This window comes from Acinonyx jubatus, chromosome B1, assembly GCF_027475565.1.
Source record: "Acinonyx jubatus isolate Ajub_Pintada_27869175 chromosome B1, VMU_Ajub_asm_v1.0, whole genome shotgun sequence".
Taxonomy (NCBI): Eukaryota; Metazoa; Chordata; class Mammalia; order Carnivora; family Felidae; genus Acinonyx; species Acinonyx jubatus.
The window spans coordinates 42,686,673-42,706,387 of record NC_069382.1 but is presented as its reverse complement, the minus strand read 5'-3'; the positions used below and the strand labels follow the sequence as shown (position 1 = coordinate 42,706,387).

The 19,715-nt window shown below is 45.6% G+C and overlaps 1 protein-coding gene across 5 annotated transcripts in view; it reads left to right on the top strand.

Moving 5' to 3' along the window:
- The window catches only part of PLEKHA2 (pleckstrin homology domain containing A2), a 72,577-nt gene that overhangs the window by 30,883 nt on the left and 21,979 nt on the right, over nucleotides 1-19,715 (top strand). For 3 of the 5 annotated variants that reach the window (XM_027070934.2, XM_027070921.2, XM_027070925.2), the window contains 4 exons: nucleotides 10,036-10,131; nucleotides 10,344-10,400; nucleotides 15,785-15,833; nucleotides 17,264-17,361. In XM_027070934.2, the coding sequence (XP_026926735.1) occupies nucleotides 10,036-10,131; nucleotides 10,344-10,400; nucleotides 15,785-15,833; nucleotides 17,264-17,361 (300 nt within the window). The remainder of the gene's footprint in view (nucleotides 1-10,035; nucleotides 10,132-10,343; nucleotides 10,401-15,784; nucleotides 15,834-17,263; nucleotides 17,362-19,715) is intronic. The other 2 variants (XM_027070941.2, XM_053216570.1) reach the window with 1 other exon arrangement.

Here is a 19,715-nt window from a genome sequence, read left to right as displayed (position 1 = left end):
GCTGAATTCAGTGAAGTCTTTGCCACCAGGAAGCTTCAGGTTTAGCTGGAGAGGTGAAAACATCACACACAACTGTGGTGCTAAAAATCTCAGCGCAGCTTTATAACAAGATGGCACAGTGTTAAGTTGAATGGCCCAGATGCCAGTAGGTTGGCTGAAGGGGAAGGGGGTGCAGTTTTCTGGTGTGTCTGCCCATCCAGGGAAGGTGTAGGGCCTCAAGGTGGAGTCTCACATGGAAAGTTCTCAGGTCTGGGAGGCGAGATGAAGGATCAGATTCTGGCTCTGCCACTGAGTGGTTTTGTACATTAGGTGAGGTATCTGTGCTCACTGGCCTGTAGGTACTCTAGATGATCTCTAACATGGCTGTCAGCCCTTCGTTTCCTGAAGGGAGAAGAGTAGAGTGAGCTACTGGAGTTTAGCAACACAACTTAACACAGGTTTGCTAAACACACCCTGTGCACCATATGCCACTGTGGATGCTGAGGCTCCAGCGGTGCATAGACCGCATCTTTTCCTTCATGGAGCTTACACTGTTGGTGAGGAGGTGGACGATTAAAAAAAATGTGGCAGGGAGAGTGGGACCCCCACCTTCGTGGAGGGGGGTGGTGCTAGATCCAGATATGGAAGGATGGGTGAGATGAGTTATTACCATAAGTGATTCCCATTTGCAGGGCATTTTATAGGTTTTGAAGTGTTTTCACTTACGCTATTTCATTTGATAGGGTTTTTTTTCAATATTTATTTATTTTTGGGAGAGTGCAAGTGGGGGAGGGAGAAGGGACAAGGGAGGTGAAGCGGGCTGTGCACTGACAGGCTGATAGCAGTGAGCCTCAAACTCAGGAACCGTGAGATCATGACCTGAGCTGAAGTCGGACGCTCAACTGACTGAGCCACCCAGGCACCCCTCTCATTTGATTGTTATGCACTCTATCCTAAGCAGAGCCAAAGGGGAAGAGGAAGGTATTCTATGTGAGGGAAACAGCAGTCATTTGGGGACAGAGGCTGTCCCAAGGAGGAAGGTGATGTCACCTGGTTAGAGTGAGACCCCAAGACCAGGAGTCAGGCACCAAGACAAGGATTTGTGCCAAGCTCTTTCTTAAGGAAATGTTCTTCTGGAAGCTGTCAAGAGAGCTGGGAAGCAGGACAGGGAAGCAGAGGAAACCAGACAAAGGTCTTCCAAGAAGTTGGCAAAGGGTAGGCCTCAGCCTGATGCTGCAGGGGGGCTCGCTGTGGTTTAGGCCTCAGAGTTCTCCGAGAGACATGGGCTTTCGCATGCCACACTGGACAGTCACTGGTTTTGGCTCTACCAGTGTGGGCAAAACAGCTCCAGAGGCCTGAAGGCTGCCCTCGGAAACAGAGCTGCAGGTGCCGGCCATCGTGTGCACAGCAGCCGTGTCTGCTCACGGGATGAATGGCAGGGGTACGCTAGGTGTCAGCATGCATGGGCCCAGTACAGCCCCAGATGTCTGACAGAATTTGGATTCAATGTGGTAAAGTTTTTAATACAGGCAGTGGTGACACCAGACCGATACGGGATGAAACCCATTTGCTAAAAAGCACCCCTATAAATAGAAAGTTTCAATATTTTTGGTTATGGCCACAGATTTGGCTAATGCATTTAAAAATTGATACGCTGATAATATTAAGTACACAAATAATTTTTGAACGGAAACAAACATTGGCTGGATCTCCCTGAAACGTCACCACGATATTATGGAACGAGCGCGTGTATTTTAATTTAATGTGGGTGTCTATCATGAGAGAGGAGAGGAAATACCTTAATTGGGCTGCTCTACTTTATTACAGTGACCTACAGAGTGACTATATTTCAGTTGCACAGCAACGCTTATGTTCCACCCTCGTGATGCCCACTTGCCTAAGTAATTGCAAGACGTAATTATATAGCCCTGAACAAAGGATAAACAGAAGCATGAAAATACTGTTGTACTAGATGGTTGTTCTTGTCAAATGTACTCTGCGAAGTGTATTTTCTCTCTGTTGACAGAAAAATACTCAGATGCTTTTACTTTGCAAAGGCCGTGATATGAATTATGGATCATTATAACCTTCAGAAAGATTGTTATCTCTCCTGGTAACTCTGGGGCTGCAATGGAAGCCCTTTGCTTTTTTTTTTTTTTTTTTTAAAGAACTTTTAATAAGTTCTTTCCATTGAAAGTGGCAAGCAGTTTCACCCGTGTTGACAAAAAAGATGGTTATTTGACTATTCTGGGTTTTTGGATATATTAGTAGAATACAGAACAGTGGTAGGAATATGTAGAACATATAAATGAGCAATAATGTTGTCTCTTTTTTTAATGTTTATTTTTGAGAGAGAGAGAGAGAGAGAGAGAGAGAGAGAGAGAGAATGAGTGGGGTAGGGGCAGAGAGAGGTGGGTACAGAGGACCTGAGGTGGGCTCTATGCTGACACAGAGCGCCCAATGCGGGGCTCAAACTCACCAACTGCGGGATCACGATCTGAAGTTAGATGCTTAACTGGCTGAGCCACTTAGGCGCCCCGACAATAGTGTTGTCTTAAAGGCTAGGTGAAAATTGCTACTTTTTAAAATTGTGTTTTCTGTCAGAAACCTCCTTGAGCAAAATTTGGCTAAAATCCAACAATATTTAAAAGATCTTTGCATCACATGCTTTACCCTGTCAAAATGCCAAGAACCGGTAAGAGAACTTAAAAAAAATAACCAATGCATGCATATGGTACAAAATTCAAAATGTAGGACAGCTCACATATAGTGACAGGTTACTCCCTTCCAGTCCTCTGTGCCAGCCACGTCTTTCCCTAGCCAGAGGCAGCCCACATGACCAGTTTCTTGTGTGTCTATCCAGAGATACTCTCCGTATAAACAAGCATCATGATAATTTTCAGATCTTCAGCAGTTGTTTGAGCCAAGTGTTTTTCATTCATGGGTTTTGTGTTATTGGTATGTGTATTAACTTTCCACGTAGACAAATGATTTAACGGGCTAAGTAGAATTTCTGGCATGCTTTTGTCCATACTGTGTTAGAGTAAAGATGCAGAATTCCTTTGGGGAAAAAAAATTCTAAAAGATTGCAAGCAACAGATCTGTACTTTCACCCAAATGCAAATTCTGTTAAGGGAACATTACTATTTAGTTAATGTTTTTAGAATTAAAATTATGCATGGACTTTTGGAGAATGAACATAAAATACTAGAGTATAATCATGTGGTTTTTTAAAAAACAATCCTCCTCTTCTTTATAACAAGATGGTACTTTGTCTAAATTAAAAAGAAGTGAAAACCAAGAGGCACTTGGGGAAAATTGTGTTAATAGTTAGCCCTACCTGTTATTAAAGTTCAAGCAACTAAAAGAGAGGAAAGCTGAGAGATGTAGCTGAGGTTTTACCCATGTGAAGCCGTGAAGAAACTGTTCTAAGTTTTCTTAAAATTTGTCTTTGGTTATATTGTTGTTAATGTTTTGCTTTTAGATTTCAGTCTTCAATATTTGTTTGAATATATCTATCATATACATCTATGTTTATGTATTTATAAAACTATATACAAAAGAATGGCATTTTATTATTGTTTTTATTCAAATAATGCCTCTAAGGCAAAGCGGGCAATTGTATATTTGGGAGGGAGCTGCCTATTAGATTTTGCTTCCGAGCCCGTTTTCTTAGTTCACATCAGCTGAGCACAGAACACTTTGAGATATACCTTAATTAGGGAAACACCGATCATTTGAGTCTCCTGTCCTCCTCTGTAAAGTAGGGGTAATGATATTAATTATATCTCCCTCTGACATAGTTGCCGTAAAGATTAAATAATTTTTGTGAAAGTGCTTGCATAAACTCTAAAGTGTCACTGAGATGTTACTTGTTCACAGTGAGACATTTTCCTAGGGTTTCCTGGAATGTCAGTGGTGGTGGTGCAAGGTGAATAGGGAGGAAGGGACAGATCCAGAGGCCCTGTGAAGGAAGAAAATGACAGGCTTGGTGACTGACAGAAGGGTGAAGGAGAGCATTCGGAGGTTTAGGACCAGGCTGACTGGGAGAGAATGTGGATGCGGGCAGTGGGGTACGGGGCCAGTTCGAGGCTGGAAGGGAAATGACTCTTGAATTTGAGGCATGTGTGGAGGGGGCTGCCTTGAGCACAGGGGTGAAGGTGTTGGCTTACTTTTTTTTTTATTTTTAATTTAAAAAAATGTTTTAAAGTTTTTATTTATTTAAGAGAGAGAGAGCAAGCACAGGAGACATAGAGAGGGTGGGGGGGGGGGAGAGTGAATCACAAGCAGGCTCCACACTGTCAGTGCAGAGCCCAATATGGGGCTTGAACCCATTGAAACATGAGATCATGACCTGAGCCGAAATCAAGAGTTGGACCCTCAACCAACTGAACTATCCAGGCACCCTGAAGGGGGTTGGCTTATTGAGTTTAAGGTTTTAGTTTCAGAACCATTTTTGTGGCCAGTAGTTGGAGTCTTGGAATCTGAATGTGTCCAGGGGATTATCTACAGCCCGGGCCTTGGTGCATGTCTTTTGGTCACTATCACCAGGATTTGGGGGAGGGAAATAAAGGGGCTGGGAATGTGGTGGCAGGAGACTTACAAATCATAAAGTCCAGCCACTGGCTGAAGCCGGTGCTGATGTGTGTCAGTGAAAAAGAGGCATCCAGATAATAGAATGCAAGCATTATACCAACACAGCAATTTATGATACAGAGTTGACTTTTCTGGAAGGCAAAGATTAAATGCGTAGTTTGAACTGTAGAATGAGGAGAATAGCCATGGACATTTCACTCTTCCTCAAGTTAGTTATCAGGAAGTGGAGCTGCAGAGTGGAGGGGAGGAGATGTATTTGACACCAGAGCAACAGGTCAAGCCACTGTCTGGATCACCTAATCCCTGGGAATAGCTTGGTTACTTTCCTTTTGGTTATTCTAGGGTGAGGGCTGTGGAATGTGGGGCAGAGGGAATTATGCTTTCCCCTCTGTTCCCATCACATGGCTCTTCCTAGGCAAGTCTTTCTTTTCTGAGAGTCTGTGTCTGGCCTTGGCTTCTGGTGGTTTGAGTTGTGGTTTCAGCCCATGGGCAGCCATGTTGGCTCAGGGCCTAGTTGTGGGATTTCCACATACATTCCCTTCCTCCTGCTCCCACTAGTTAACTAGCAAGCTGTTTTTGACCACCTAATGTGTTCTGCTAGGCACCACTGAGGGATATGAGAGAAGGTAAGATGGCTAGCCTCTCTCTTTCCCCCTTTCTACTCTGAATCCCCAGTCTTTTGGAGTTTGGCAGCCAAGAGCCAGTTTGACCAGTTCCTGCCCTGCCCAGCTTGGGTAACTATATAGGGCCTCTTTTGGTGTAACCCTGCTGGTCCTGCTCTTGTATTTACCTTTCATTGATAATCAACTCTCAGATAATGAGCAGGTCCTTGTACATTTGAAGGATTGTCTCACGGGAGGTAGTAAGGTACAAAGGAAAGAGCATGAGATTGGAGAATCAGAAAGGGTTGGGTTTGCCTACTGGCCTGACTACTCAGTGCATGTGTGACCTTGAACAAGTTGCTTCACCTTCTCAGTCCTTAGTATCTTCATCTGTAAAATGGGATTGCTAGGATGAAGCAATGTGTAGGAGTACCTAGCGACAGGCCTGGTGCATAATAGACTCTACATATGCATCAGCTTCCTTTTTTCTTCCTCCAGTTGTGCTTTGCCAGAGTATCAGATTGATGTTGGCAGTTACAAGCTCTGCCTTTATCTGCTTGTTGAGGAAGTCATTTCCCCACCTTGAGCCTTAGAGGACTCATATGGTGAATGATGAGGGATCACCAGAACCTTAGTGTTGTTGTGCTGTGAGTTTATGACTCTATAGTTGGTCATTTTTGTGTTCCCTGTTACTCTCATTAGAAGATGGGAAAGGCAGCAGGAGACACACGGGTAAAATTTTCTATTTCAACAAGAAATAATGTTGCTTCTGGAAAACAGGCTTACTATAGGAAGTGTGTCACATCTCTGTGTGGGCATGTCTGCTCCTTCCTTGGTAATGGAAAAGAATAAACTCTACGCTTCTCACTCATGGGAAGTGGGAGCTTCTTTGAGGTCCTTGGTGGCAGAACACTTGAGCAAAAAGCAAGGTGTTGGCAGTATCGTCATAAAAACTTGTCAGTCATTCGGGGCGCCTGCATGGCTCAGTTGGTTAAGCAGCCAACCCTTGATTTCAGCTCAGGTCATGATCTCGTGGTTCATGGGTTTGAGCCCCATGTCGGGCTCTGTGCTGATGGCAAAGAACCTGCTTGGGATTCTCTCTCTCTGTCTCTCTCTCTGCCCCACCCCTGCTGTCTCTCTCTCTCTCAATAAATAAATAAACTTAAAACAAAAACTGTCCACCATTTAATGGGAACCTGTCCTGTGCCCTACATTGTTCCAGAAAATTTAGAATGCTCCTGACTTAACAGACATCCTCACACACAATTGCTGACAGCCTCGTGTGGCACTGGAATCCCCTTTCTGTCTCCCTGCCCACTGCCCCGCCCTTCCCTTCCTCCCTGTTTACTGCTGGTGCAGCAGCCAGGGTCACCCTGTGCACTGCCACTGGGCATGACTTTCTCTCACCAGCTGCTACATTGCCAGTGCACAGTCAGCAGGACCAGCCAGTGTGTGCAGCATTGGTCCTCAAAACGGGTAGCACCGTGGAATCAGTGGGGAGCTTGAGAAACATACAGGTGCCTGGACCCTACCCCAGATCAGCTAAAACTAAGGATGAGGCATGGGTATTAGTTTGTTTAAAAACATCCCCAGGTTGGGGCACCTGGGTGGATCAGTCTGTTTGAGCGTTCAACTCTTGACTTTGGCTCAGGTCATGATCTCACGGTTCATGGGATCGAGTCTCACGTTGGACACTGTGTTGACAGCATGGAGCCTGCTTGGGATTCTCTCTCCCTGTCTCCTCTGCCTCTCTCCCTCTCTCTCTCTCTCTCTCTCTCTCTGTCTCTCAAAATCAATATAAAAAAACCCCACAAATATATATATATATATATATATATATATATATATATATATATATATCCCCAGGTGATTCGCATAGTAGTGTTCCCATCAGCCTGTCTCCATTCCGCATCTGCTTAGATGCTCTCATCTCGATGCTTCTCGTCCTTCTCCTCAAGCCCTTGACCCTCTTGTAGCTGGGACTCAATCCTTTTATGCCCCCTGCCCCTTATTGTTGTCCCTCTGGAACCCTACCCAAGGTCATGGGAAATGCAAACTCAGTGACAGCCAAGTTCAAAACATGAACAAGTCATTCCAAAGAAACGTCCTTCGCCAGTGGTGGATGGGAGGCCTTTGGCACTCTGAGTGTAGCAGGCTTTTATGGACTGGTTTGGGAACTTGCCCACCATGTAAATGGTGTTTGTTTGTTTGTTTTAAGTTGAGGAGTCTGCTCTGTAGAGGAATACGATTCCCCTCATGTCCTCAATGTGCTTAAAATCTAGTAAGAAGAGACAAACTCACAGAAAAATATAATCCAATACAGAACCCAAGGGCTAGATTTTGTCATGTAGACCAGTTGTTCTCAAATGTGGGCCTGTGGAGGGATCACTTGGGAACATTTAAAAAATGTGCATGTTCTGACCACATTCCACTTGACTCTGATTCAGTGTTTTTTGGGTGAGGCCTGAGCCCAGGCCTTTTCAGGCGAGCTCCCTAGGAGATTCTGATGTGCACCAAAGTTGGAGAAGGATTGGTGTACGTGAATTAAGAGAGGGACAGACTGCAGTCAGGGTCCTCTTGTCCTTTCCCTGGAAGAGACAGTTTGTGGCCTGGAGAGGCAGCTTGCATAGGCTCTGACGCCCTGCCCCTCCCCAGGTGCTGTTTCCTGGCATCCCTGGCCTGACAGCTGGCTGCCTGAGGTCCTCAGCTCAGGCATGTTGGCACATTCTTCCTTGACCAGGAAGTGTCTGCCTGGGGCTGCCACCCTGGCAGTGAGCTGTCACCATTAATCTCCTAGGTCCAGTAATTGGAGTGGACACAGAGCCATCCCTCCGGATCAAGGCTCAGTGATCTTGGGGCTGTTTACTCCTGTCATTCATTTTCCCCTGGGTAGGGAGGAAGATGGGGGGAAACTGCATTTGCAGACGCTCATCATATTTTCCTGGCTTCTCATGGTGGAGGTGCATGTGAGCCTAGGAGCAGACTGAGGGGTAGGCTGTGGGTGAAGGTGGTGAAGACACCCCTGCCCTCAGGTAGCTGGGCCTGGAGAACTGCTGCTGTGTATTTCTGCAGCGGGAGAGCTGAGGGGGGAGGGGGCGGAGGGGGGAGCAATGGAGAGGGTGGGGGGGATGAAGTAGTTGAAATCTGATCGGCTCGTATCTGTCATTACATGTGGGTTAGTGCCCGAATGGTTCCCCAGATCTCACTTCGTCTCTCATAATTCCAGATACCTCTGGAGGCCTTCGGGCTGTGGTTTGGGGTGAGGAGAGGGAGTTGTGCAAGAACAGCTCTGAGACTTGGCTTGTGTATCTTGTAATTAGCCTTGTGGGTCGGGGAGAGGAGCTGCCGTGTGCTGGGCTCTCCCTCTGCATTTTCATGCTGTTCTCACAATGAGCCTATGAAACAGGGTTTGTCGTCCCCATTTTATAGGTACAGAAACTTGCCTGCAGTCATAGGGCGATAATGTCACAGCCAGAATTCCAGCCACTCAAGCTTTTAAAATTTTATCGTGCTGCTTGCTTCTAGGGCATTGGGTTGAAGTCAGGAGATCTGAGCATTTATGTGAAGTGGAACAAATCCCCTCACTCACAAATCCCCTCACTTTCCTCCAATGCCAAATGGGGGCTGGGAGTGGGCCAGGTGCTCTGTGTCCAGCAGAGGCCCGTGGCTCCATGTGTCCATCCAGAGTGACTCACGGTCTCCTTGGGGCAGTGTCAGTCCCTCACCGGCCTTTTGGAGTCCTGTGGCTCCTTTTTGGACTCTGATGTAGGGGCACAGGACCTATCTCTTTTTATCCAATAGAGGTTTCCTTAAAAGTAAACAAAATGCTATCACTGTGTATTTGAAAAAAATGTGTAAATCAGATCATCCATATTTGAAATGCTAATCTGGAGACTCACAAGGCAGCATTTTAGATTTATAGCCTCATTTGTAAAAGGGAGAGGGGGGATATCCTTTCTGAATTTCTTACTCTAAAATTTAAGGGCTCTGAGAATCCTTTCACTGTGGTATTATCCCCATCCCTTTTTTCCTGAATAGAAAATTTCATATCTTGCATTTGCTTCAAGTGATGTGTGTTAATTTAGTTAATTGGGCCTAGAAGGACTCTTCCCTGCCATGTAAGATACTTCTTAAGGGCAGTCTTCTGGAATGACCGGTCATTTCACTGCTAACCCTTTAGGAAATTCACTAAATTCTCATTATCCAAGATTCATCTCTGTTTATTGCTTTGAGATAACCCCAGGTAATGGGGACTTCAGGGTTATTCTTTGAGGCTTATGCAACAGTTTAAGAGGTCACCAGGAGCTGTGGACAGGGTCTCAGGTCCATGGGGGAGTGAATTTTCCACGTTATAAATTAGAAACTCCATAGCTGTGATTTCTAATCTCGGTCATTTCTTTGATATGCTACCATCCCTGTGTCATCATTATTTCATTTCTAACAGTGGAGAAATTAGAAAGCCAAAGAGATTGTGCCAAGATAGAATATTGCCCGACAAGGTGCTTGTGAGTTTCTTGCTGTTTTAATAGAACATTTACTTAGTGTTTTATGGTCTGCAGACATCATTCCAGTTGGTACTCGTAATGCTCCTGTAAAATAAACCGAACAGCTGTATTTTCTAATTTCTGTATTGTGTGAATCTGCACCGTGTTTATTACAAAAAGAACTTAGAGTTAGGCATGTAACAGGACCAAGCCACCACGGAGATCAGAGCAGTCAGGAAAGAAAAAATATAATGGCCAACACTTGTTGAGAGTCATTTATGTACCAGGGACAACTCCAAGGGCCCTTAAATGTATTAGGTCATCCATATGGCTGCCTTATGAGGTAGGTACTATTATCATCTCTATTTTTACAGAAAAGAAAGTGGAGGCTTAGTGGTTCAGGAACATATTCACTGTCAAATGGTGGAGCTCACACTTTTCACCACTGTCCTAGAACACAGCCCTCTGTGGTAAGTAAGGCCAAGGATAAGATTAGTGTATACATATACATGGCAAGAATTATCACTGTTTTAGAGAGGAAAGTGGGCTCAAGAATGTGGGTAAGTGGCTTGCTCAGGGTTGCAAAGCCAGGACTAGAGTCTTGGTCTTCTGTCTCTTAGCGCTGTTTCCACTGCCTCACGTAGCATCATCCTTCTCAAAATGAAAAACATCTGTCTTTCAGAACCTGGCAATTGGGGCAGGAGCTGTTGGATCTTTGCAGCTGACCTACATCTCGAAGGTAATGTTCTCCTGGAGCTCTGGGAATTCATGTTCTCTAAATAGGTTTAGTATCTAAACAAAAAATGTCCAGTTCTTCTGGCGTTAACATTTGGGGGTATTCCGTGGGCAGTGAAGTGCTCCCCTGTCCTCACGTTTGCCTTTGGAACTTTGCTGCTGACCAGGGCTGGGTGGAGTGTGGCTCGCAGGTTCTTGGAGCTGAGCCTGAAGCCTCTTCCTTCTGGGACACATCAGTGATGCTCCCAGCTCCTGCCAACGAGGTATTGGTAGTGGGGATAGGAGTGGGGCATGACCTTTTTTCGAAATTGGGGCAAAAAGGAGCACAAAAACAACTACGAAACCTCCTAGTGACTCTAAAAGATTCTCCCCAGGGGTCTTGTTCTAAAGGAGCAGCTCAGAAAGAGTTGGGGCTACGCTGGATTATCAATCACCTGGACAGGATTCCTGGAGGGAAGGCTGAGAGAGCCCCGGGAAGACACTCAGTTGTTCCAGGGAACCATTCAGCAGTCAGATGACTGCTGGAGGGTCTGGCAGGTGGGCTGACGGGCCATCCCCCATCCGGTTAGTGCGGATGGTAGGAGATCAGCCCCCCTTCAGAGCAGAGACGGGGCAGAGAGGGGGCGGGCAGAGGGCTGGTTGATGATGCCCACACATAGCTGCTGAATTTAGCTTCTTTTAGCGGCCCCTCCCTGGAGCAGGCACCAGTGCTGACCTGTGATGCAGCAGAGATAAAAAAGGCCGGGGGATTTAGTGCCTCGCCAGAAAGAGGAACTCTTTGTCCAATGAGAAGAGCCAGGTGGCGCCCAGCCAGCACAAAGGTTCCGGAAGTCCTGCTTTCCCCATGCACCCCTCACTTCAGGCCTCTTGGGGAATCTCTGCTTCCTTGTCCACATTCTCCCACCCTCAGGGGTTGATACACGGTAGGGGGACCCAGATCTGAGTGACCACTGGCTCCTTTTCATAATGAGCTTTGGGAGCCCTTGTGTTCAGCCTGTCATCCCAGCTGGCTTGGAGGGGGAGCTTGGAGGTGGAGGCGGCTGCAGGGGCTGCAGGCAGCGTCTGGCAGACACAGCTGGGCACAAAGGCAGAAGATGCAGGGCAGGGTTTGAGCGGATTAGAGAGAGGAGATAATGACCTGGGGGGGGGGGGCGGGAAGGGAGCAGGGCTTTAAGCAAAGCTTTGCTAGCACAGCTGTGGGCAATTTGTGCTTGCCTTGTGATGAGAGATGTGGCCGCCTCCGAGGCTAGGCTGGCCAGAGGTTTGGGCCTTCCCCTTGCCTGTCGGGTCTTGTTGTGAGCTCATTAGGTCTTTCTCCAGGAGGCTTGGAGGAACAGAATCAGAGGGGGAGCAGAGAACCTCATTATTAGTGAAATTCCAAACCCTCTCCTGTTTGAGAGGGTTTTGGAGATTTTTTTTTTTTTTTTTGATTAGGGAAAAGTGAATACAGTCTCCTGCTGAATCATGATTTATAAATGCAGCTCAGATGAGGGCTTTTAGAGTTCTCAGTTTTGGAGGCTGCCTCATTTAGAAAGGATGGGCATGCCTTTTAGCCCTTCTTGGGAGATGCAGGCCTGGGTGGGTGTTATGCAGAAACCCACAGCTGCCACAGGGTCAGGTTACATGGAGCTGAGAGGAGCCTTTAACTCCTGCCTGACCCAGTGCCAGAAAGCAGGGGTTTTCCCAGAAAAACATTGAGCTGTGGTGCTGGCATCAAATTTAGCCTTCCAGGTTATTTCTTGTTAACCCCTAGGTAGCACCCCTGCCCCCCAACCCCTAGAGTAAAGCATTTAACCACAGTGTTGACCTGGCTTGTGGTGTGTGTGTGGTCTCTGTGCGGGGGTGGGGGGGGGATGCTGCGTGCTCTTCCATAGTTCTTTCTTGAGGGCTAGTGTTGGGAAGAGGAGTTCCTTCAGAAAGGCCAACAGAGATGAATGTTCTTGACCTGATGTCCAGGGCACCAATGGCAGTAGAACCAGGTTTTGGGCAAACTAGAAAATGTCTGAAGGTGGCCTTGGTGCCATCACCTTCCCACTTTGCTGGATGGCTCTTCTCTTGTATATAGCCAGCACCAGCATCCCACTCCCAGCTTGTGTCCCTCTTTGTCAGGGCCTTGCCCTCAGCTAGCTATAAGGAAGACCTTCCTAGAACACTGGTTCTTCTTGTGTTGGGGGGTGGGAGTCGTGGTCACGGATCCTTCTAAGAGTTGCATGAAGAGTGTGGACTCCTTTTCCAGGTAAAGTATGTCTGTGTGTACACCCCGGTTTTGCCTGTGATTTCAGGGCTCATTGACCCCCTGAAGCTGGTCCGGAGGCCCCTACCTAGAACCCCTCCAACCATTCTGTGTAGTTGACTGCTTCTTCCTCTGCTCTTGATGTCACCTCAAGGGGCAGGGTCACCCTGGACACGGGGCAGAGCTACCCCAGGGCTTCAAGACCGTGTTCTGCTGTTGCTGCTTCTGCCAGAGGGGCCCCAGCTCTACTTCCGGCCAGGGGCAGACAGGATGGGGCCGGCTAAACAGTGCCCTGCCACCGATGAGTTTGCTGCTCCTGTGGTCTGTATTTGATCTGATAAGAGCGAGTTCCTGAGAGTCTGTTGCGATGTAGAGTGGCCTTATCTGCGTCACTCTGTGGGTGACCCGCGCCCATACCCCACCTCACATCCTGACCTCCTTTCATTGCTTGCATAATTCAGGACCCACCAGTCAATCACCGCCATGCAGCTACTTAACTGTGGCCACCTCAGGGCGGGCAGATGGTAGCACTTGGCCACACCCACTATAGTTAAGCTGTCCACCATACTTTTTCAGGATCCTCTGTTCCTTCACTACATCCGAAAGAGGCTGCACAGGCTGGTCTGAGCACCAACATGAGGTGGGGTGGAGAGCAGAGGGCTTATACTTATAGTCCCATGGGGGCAGGGATTCTGCTGCCACAGTTCCCAGGAAGTCGGGGAGGCCAGAGCTAACTTTCCATAGTAAATGAAGCCTGTACCTTGGCCCTTCTCCCCGAAGGACACAGCACAGCTAGAGACATGATTTCTTTTCCTCTTCTGCCATTCTGTGATTGTAAGAAGGGGACTTGTAATTGCAGTCTGGCTTTGCTAATTGGGAAGCTGATCAGAAATTTTGAGGGTGTGACCCTCGCTAAATAGCCTATCAGGGCAGAACTAGAACTGATTCAGCAAAGAACTAGCAGCCTTGCCAGATATTCCTTCTGTGGTTAGGCATGGGGCAAATTATAGACATGCATGCATGTAATCACGCACGTCCCCTGACTGAAAACTGGATAAACATATAAAAACAAATGAAAAACCAGATGATCTCTTGGTTTCAGTTGCTGTAATAAGCATTGGTAGTAGTCTCTCAGTATAGGCTGCTGATAAGTTGTGGTCGGAGTCAACTGTCTGTCACCCAACCTGGTGAAAAGTCTCTGCCAGTGGTGCTTTCTCTGGTCAGTGATAAAAGTCAGTTTCTGGGAGAAAGAGGTGCATCTCCAAATAAGCCCCAGAAGGTCTCAAAGTGCCCAGCTTTACAAAGCCATCCGAAAGCTTCAAGTACAAAGAAGCCGTGAGATGGGTGGGTTCTGAGGGCCAGGCAGTTAGTTCTGTGATGGTCAGAGCTACACAGGAGTGGAGGGTAGGGCATGCACCTTGGGCATGGACCTTGGGCATAAGGACCTGCAGGGGGAACATGGATGCCGAGGGATAGAGCAAAAAAATGAGACACTGACAGATCAGAACATCAGACACAAGCAGGATAAAGGCACATACTGTGGTTCAGATGGAATTCAGGATCTCAAACCCAGGAACACCAGGCAGCACAGGGGCAAAGAACTATGATGTCGTGGAGCTCTGCTGAGTGGTTTCTGGAAATGGCGAAGACATGCCTGAATTTGGGTGGTCTGTGACTGAACTTAGGATATGTGTGTTCATCTTTCCCTAAATCTTTGTGTTTCAGGACTGTTTAAAGACTTTCATTAGGCCTAAGGCCTCCACCTCACATGATGGTGAACGTATCAGAATATAACCATCTCCCTCATTAAATATAATTGGCTGTAAAATATTCGAAAGGATTTCAGTCACCTGGTATTTGGAATGATTCGGCTGAGTAACTCTAATTTGTGATTGGCTGTAATTTTTTAGCAGTCATCTTGCCCATCCAGGAGGGTTCTTGCAAACTAAGAAAATCAAAGCTACTGATTATTTTCGAATGTAATGAAATTTCTTTGACTGTTTAAATGAAACATGAACGAAGTTGACTTAATGTGACATCTTGCAAACACTTGTCAAAGAGGTTTATATAATGTCGAGGAGGTTTATATAATGTTACATAGACATTTAATGATTGATGTATTAATGTTGAGTATGCTATATTCATTTTGTTTGTTGGAGGGCAAGGTATTTTTTTTCAGGTCTCATACAAGTAGGAGGAGGCCCTTGCTTTGAAAGGGGACTGAGAGAATGTGTCCACAGGGGCATGATGACAATGTGGAAATAGTTCCTAACCTAGGGTTTGAGGGTGGGGGGAAGGTGCCTCCTTAGAAATCCCAGGTACAGTTCCTATTCAACCTACACCAAGAGTAGTCACCTAATGTTTGTGGGCATATGATGGAATATGATTTGTTTTCCTTTATTGGTTCAGTGGGTTTGAACCAGAGTGACATGGGTTTACCTCTGCATGTAGTCAGGAGTGTACATGAAAGGGGTAGGATTGATAAAACAATATGAAAGCACAGGAGCTATAAACATTTTTCTACTTTCTTCTGTTGTCTTCTTTTAAATACGTAAGTATGTTCTGATTCCATGGGCCCCTCTTATTTTTTGTGGTTCAACAGTTAGGGTAGATATAAAGGACACTGATCAGCATGTCCAAATGCACGCTGCCTGACCTTTCTGTGTGCTTTAATTGGAATCTATGTGTGTGTAGCAATACCATCTTTAATTTGGAGAACTGTTTAGGGAGGGGGTCGGTGGTTGCGAGAGGAATGGAATCTTGTAGTGTGAATGGGGCAAGTACAGGTTGTGTGGTCCAAAGAGAATTTTGTCAGGACTCAGTGGTTTCTAAAAGCATTTTTACAAAGATAAAGATTAATGTAGACATCAAGATAGTGCTTATTTCTGAGGGGTGGGGGTGGGATTCTATCAGGGAGAGGCATACAAAAGGCTTCCAAGAAAGAGGATTGATAGTGGCCTGTTTCTTAATCTGGATCGTTGAGTATAGGGTTTCCATTTAATTATTATTCTTCAGAATGTTTATGTATGTTTTATATGCTCTTCTTTTTTGTGTGAGAAGTTTCACAATAAAAAAATTTGAAAAGAAAACACTGTTTTCTTTTACAACAATGTTAGAAATATATTCTTGTTTCTTTTGTTTTTTATTTGATTTAGGTGAGCGTAGCTACACCAAAGCAGAAACCAAAAACTCCATTTTGCTTCGGTAAGTACTGAACTGGAGGATGGGTTCTCCGAACACTCCTACAGCAACTTCCTTTTTGTGTGGAGACGGTCCTGTGATCACATGTGACTTATGTCCTGTGTGTATGAGTGACTTCGGTCACAGCCATGTTGCTAGGTGTCAATGATACTGCTTTCTTTGGTCTCCCTGTGAACACCGTTAATAGCATAAGACAGAGGTGCAGGGAGCAGCGACGTTTCCGTTTTCCTGACTCCACAGGGCAGGGTACAGGTATCTACCGGTAGTTTCTGGGAACCCTCATCTCCAACTCTGTAGTGGTGTGCTCAGGAAAGGTGGAGACTTGGGGGGGGAGCTGGAGGAACAATGGAAAAGAGTATCCTGTCAAGTGTCTCAGTGTTGCCAGATGAGTGAAGAGTTGGGAGTGACACAGGAAGCAGAGAGGGCATTGCTCGGTGGCTGCCTCTAGTCATTAATTAAATCATCAGTATTTATTTGGCTCCTACTGTGTTCTCAGTACTGTACAAAGTTCTACAAGCAGATACTAACAAGTAGCTTCTGTTTTTCTCTAGGGTGGTTTTGCAAGCTCCATGAAGCAGGGATATCCCTTTGCTCTGTCACTGCTGTCTCCTCACCACATACAGTGGTTCCTGGCATATAATGGCTGTTCAATAATATTTGTTGAGGGACTGAATGAACTAATGGATTCAATGTGTACCGCATGATGCTTACTTCTTATAGTTCTGGCTTATTTATGCTAGAAGAATAAAATAGTGACTTGAGCTGTCATCTCTCCCAACTGCAGGCTGGTTCAGGCTTCTTTGGTGCTCTCATTGTCCCATTTCTTTCAAATATCGTTGCTAAGCTCAGAAATTACTGTCTCAGATTTTGTGGTCAGCAGATCTAAAAGAGATAAATAATGAACCCAAAAGTAAATTATTGACCTCATGGAGTGCTCAGAGGAAAGAACAGGTGGAAAATAAGGTCAGGGTCACAGATTTGATCTCAGGCAAGCTTTGTTCCATTTTCCGACCACAGACAAGGCTCCTAACCCAGGCCAGTTGTGCCAGTAAAAACAAGGAGCACTGGGTCCAAAATTATATATGTATCATCATGACTGTAAATCTGTGAGCACCTCTAAAAAGCAGTTCAAGCGTGTATCTTGGTGGTGGTGGACTAGAAGCCTGATCGCTGTACAACAGTATATTATTAAGGGGGTTATTAGAACATTAATGACAGGTGATGGACTAATTCACACTTTTAAAGAGAGAGCACTTACAGCCTGCTGCTTCCCTGATATTCATGCAGCTGACTTTGCGTCATGACAGATGTCTTCATCTGCTTCGTAGAATCCTCCACCTTGCTACTTCGGCACCTTAGTTTTGTGCAGTCTTTTTGTCTTGCATGTGTTCTCACCTGGGTCTTTCCTCTTTTCTTCCCCATGACTATTGCAGTCATCAATGCCCTCTCTCAGAGGTATTTCCTTCAAGCTAATGACCAGAAAGATCTGAAGGACTGGGTTGAAGCCTTGAACCAAGCCAGCAAAATCACCGTATGTATGATTCCTTCTCCTTTCTGGAGGGAGTCCGTGCCCCTTCTCAGCACGTGGCCCATTTTGGGTGGGGAAAAGCTCAGATGATGGCAGGGGCCTTCCCAGGAGCTGGTTCAGACCCAGTTCCCCCTACCTCTTCTTACACCTTGGCTGACTAACCACAAGTTGAACTGAGAGTTTGAGTTTGAATCAAGTTCAAGGGGAAGTTTATGGAGCGTCCCCTTTGCGCTTCCTGGGAGGGCTCCTGCTCTGTCGTGTTTTGGGTAATTCTGGTGTGCTGATTCAGAGTGTGGTGGGATTGGAAGATGGATTGCTGACTATGAGAAGCAGAGTAAAAGGAAAGCATATGAAGAGGGAAGTCAGAACTTTTTACTGGCACGGAGGGGGGAGATACTCTTCTTCCTTTAAGAGGTGACCTGGGGGTCAGTCCGGGCCATCCACCGACCTGTCCTGAAGAAGCCTTCCATTTGAAAAGCATCACTGAGCTAGTTCACTGACTGCTCTGTGAGTAGTCTCATTCTCTTTGACTGGTGAACTCCTTTCTTCTTCCTTAGAAATACAGAAAAAGAAAGAAGGGTAGGAAGGAGGAGAGGGAAAACTTAATGTTTTGGGGGCCAAAAAATCACTAGACATTTCATCAATAATAGGCAGGCTTGTGGCATGTAAACTGTGGTTTGTATGCTGAGAAGATTGATATTCTTGTTTTAGTTATTTTTGTTTTAAGTTATTATTTTAATTCCAGTTAGTTAACATACAGTGTTATGTTAGTTTCAGTTGTACAATATAGTGATTCAGCACTTTCATACGTCACCCGGTGCTCATCACAAGTGCACTCCTTAATTCCCATCACCTATTTCACCCAGCCCCCCATCCTCCTCCCCTCTGGTAACCATCAGTTTGTTCTCTATAGTTTAGAGTCTGTTTCTTGATTTGTCTCTCTCTGTCTCTTTTATTTTTCTTTTGCTTGTTTGTTTTCTTAAATTCCATATGTGAGTGAAATCATATGACATTTGTCTTTCTCTGACTTATCTTGCTTAGCCTTATATTCTCTAGCTCTATCCATGTCCTTGCAAATGGCAAGACTTCATTCTTTTTTATGGCCAAGTAATATTCGTGTGTGTGTGTGTGTGTGTGTGTGTGTGTGTGTGTGTGTGTGTATGTATATATACTACTTTATCCATTCATCAGTTGATGGATCCTTGGGCTGTTTCCATGTCTTGGCATTGTGGATAATGCTGTTATAAACATAGGGGCGCATGTATCCCTGTGACTTAGTGTTCTTGTATTCTTTGGGTAAATACCCAGCAGTGCAATTGCTGGATCAGAAGGTAGTTCTATTTTTAACTTCCTGAGGAACCTCCATATTGTTTTCCACAGTGGCTGCACCAGTTTGCATTCCCACCAACAGTGTACAAGTGCTACTTTTTCTCCACATCCTCACCAACACCTCTTGTTTCTTGCGTTGTTGATTTTCGCCATTCTGACAGTGTGAGGTGATATCTCATTGCAGTTTTGATTTGCATTTCCCTGATGATAAGTGATGATGAACATCCTTTTTATGTGTCTGTTGGCCATCTGGATGTCTTTGGAGAAATGTCTGTTCATGTCTTCTGTCCACTTTGTAATTGGAAGATTGATTTCTTTTTTTTTCTTTTTTTTAAATTTTTTGAGAGCACACAGATGGGGATAGGGGTTGAGGGAGAGAGAGAATCTTAAGCAGCCTCCATCCTCATTGCGTAGCCTGATGAGGGGCTCAATCCCATGGCTCTAGGGCCATGACCTCAGCCGAAATCAAGAGTCAGATGCTCAACCAACTGAGCCACCCAGGTGCCCCTGGATGGTTCATTTTCTTATCATATGGTCAGACTAGTTTACATTCTAGTCACTTTTAATAGTAACCATTATGTACTGGGGCAGATTATTCTCCCAAATACCTCAGGGTTTCTGTGAGTAAATTAATAGGAGAAATCTGTACACCTATCCAGCACTTGCGATGGCAGTCTCAAGCAGAGTACAATTCAGTCATTGAGGTGGTCTGGCTTAGTAGCTTGTTATTTTTATAAACTTTGGTTCACCTGTGAAAAGAGAATGGAAGGGAGGGAGGGAGAGTGCAGCTATCTCACATTTGTGTGCTAACCAACATGCTTGTGCACATGACTCTAGAGTGCGGATCTTAGTACAGGTTTCCTTCGTTCATGATGTGGTCTTCACCCTTCTGTTCTGTGTTTGACACACTTTTGGAGCTTCTTTCAGTGTCTAATACTTTATTCTCTTTCAGCATTCCCTCATGGCTTTCCTTCTCTGTTCCTGCCTCATAAACTGGGCTACAAAGCCTGATAGGAGGTGGGGCCTTT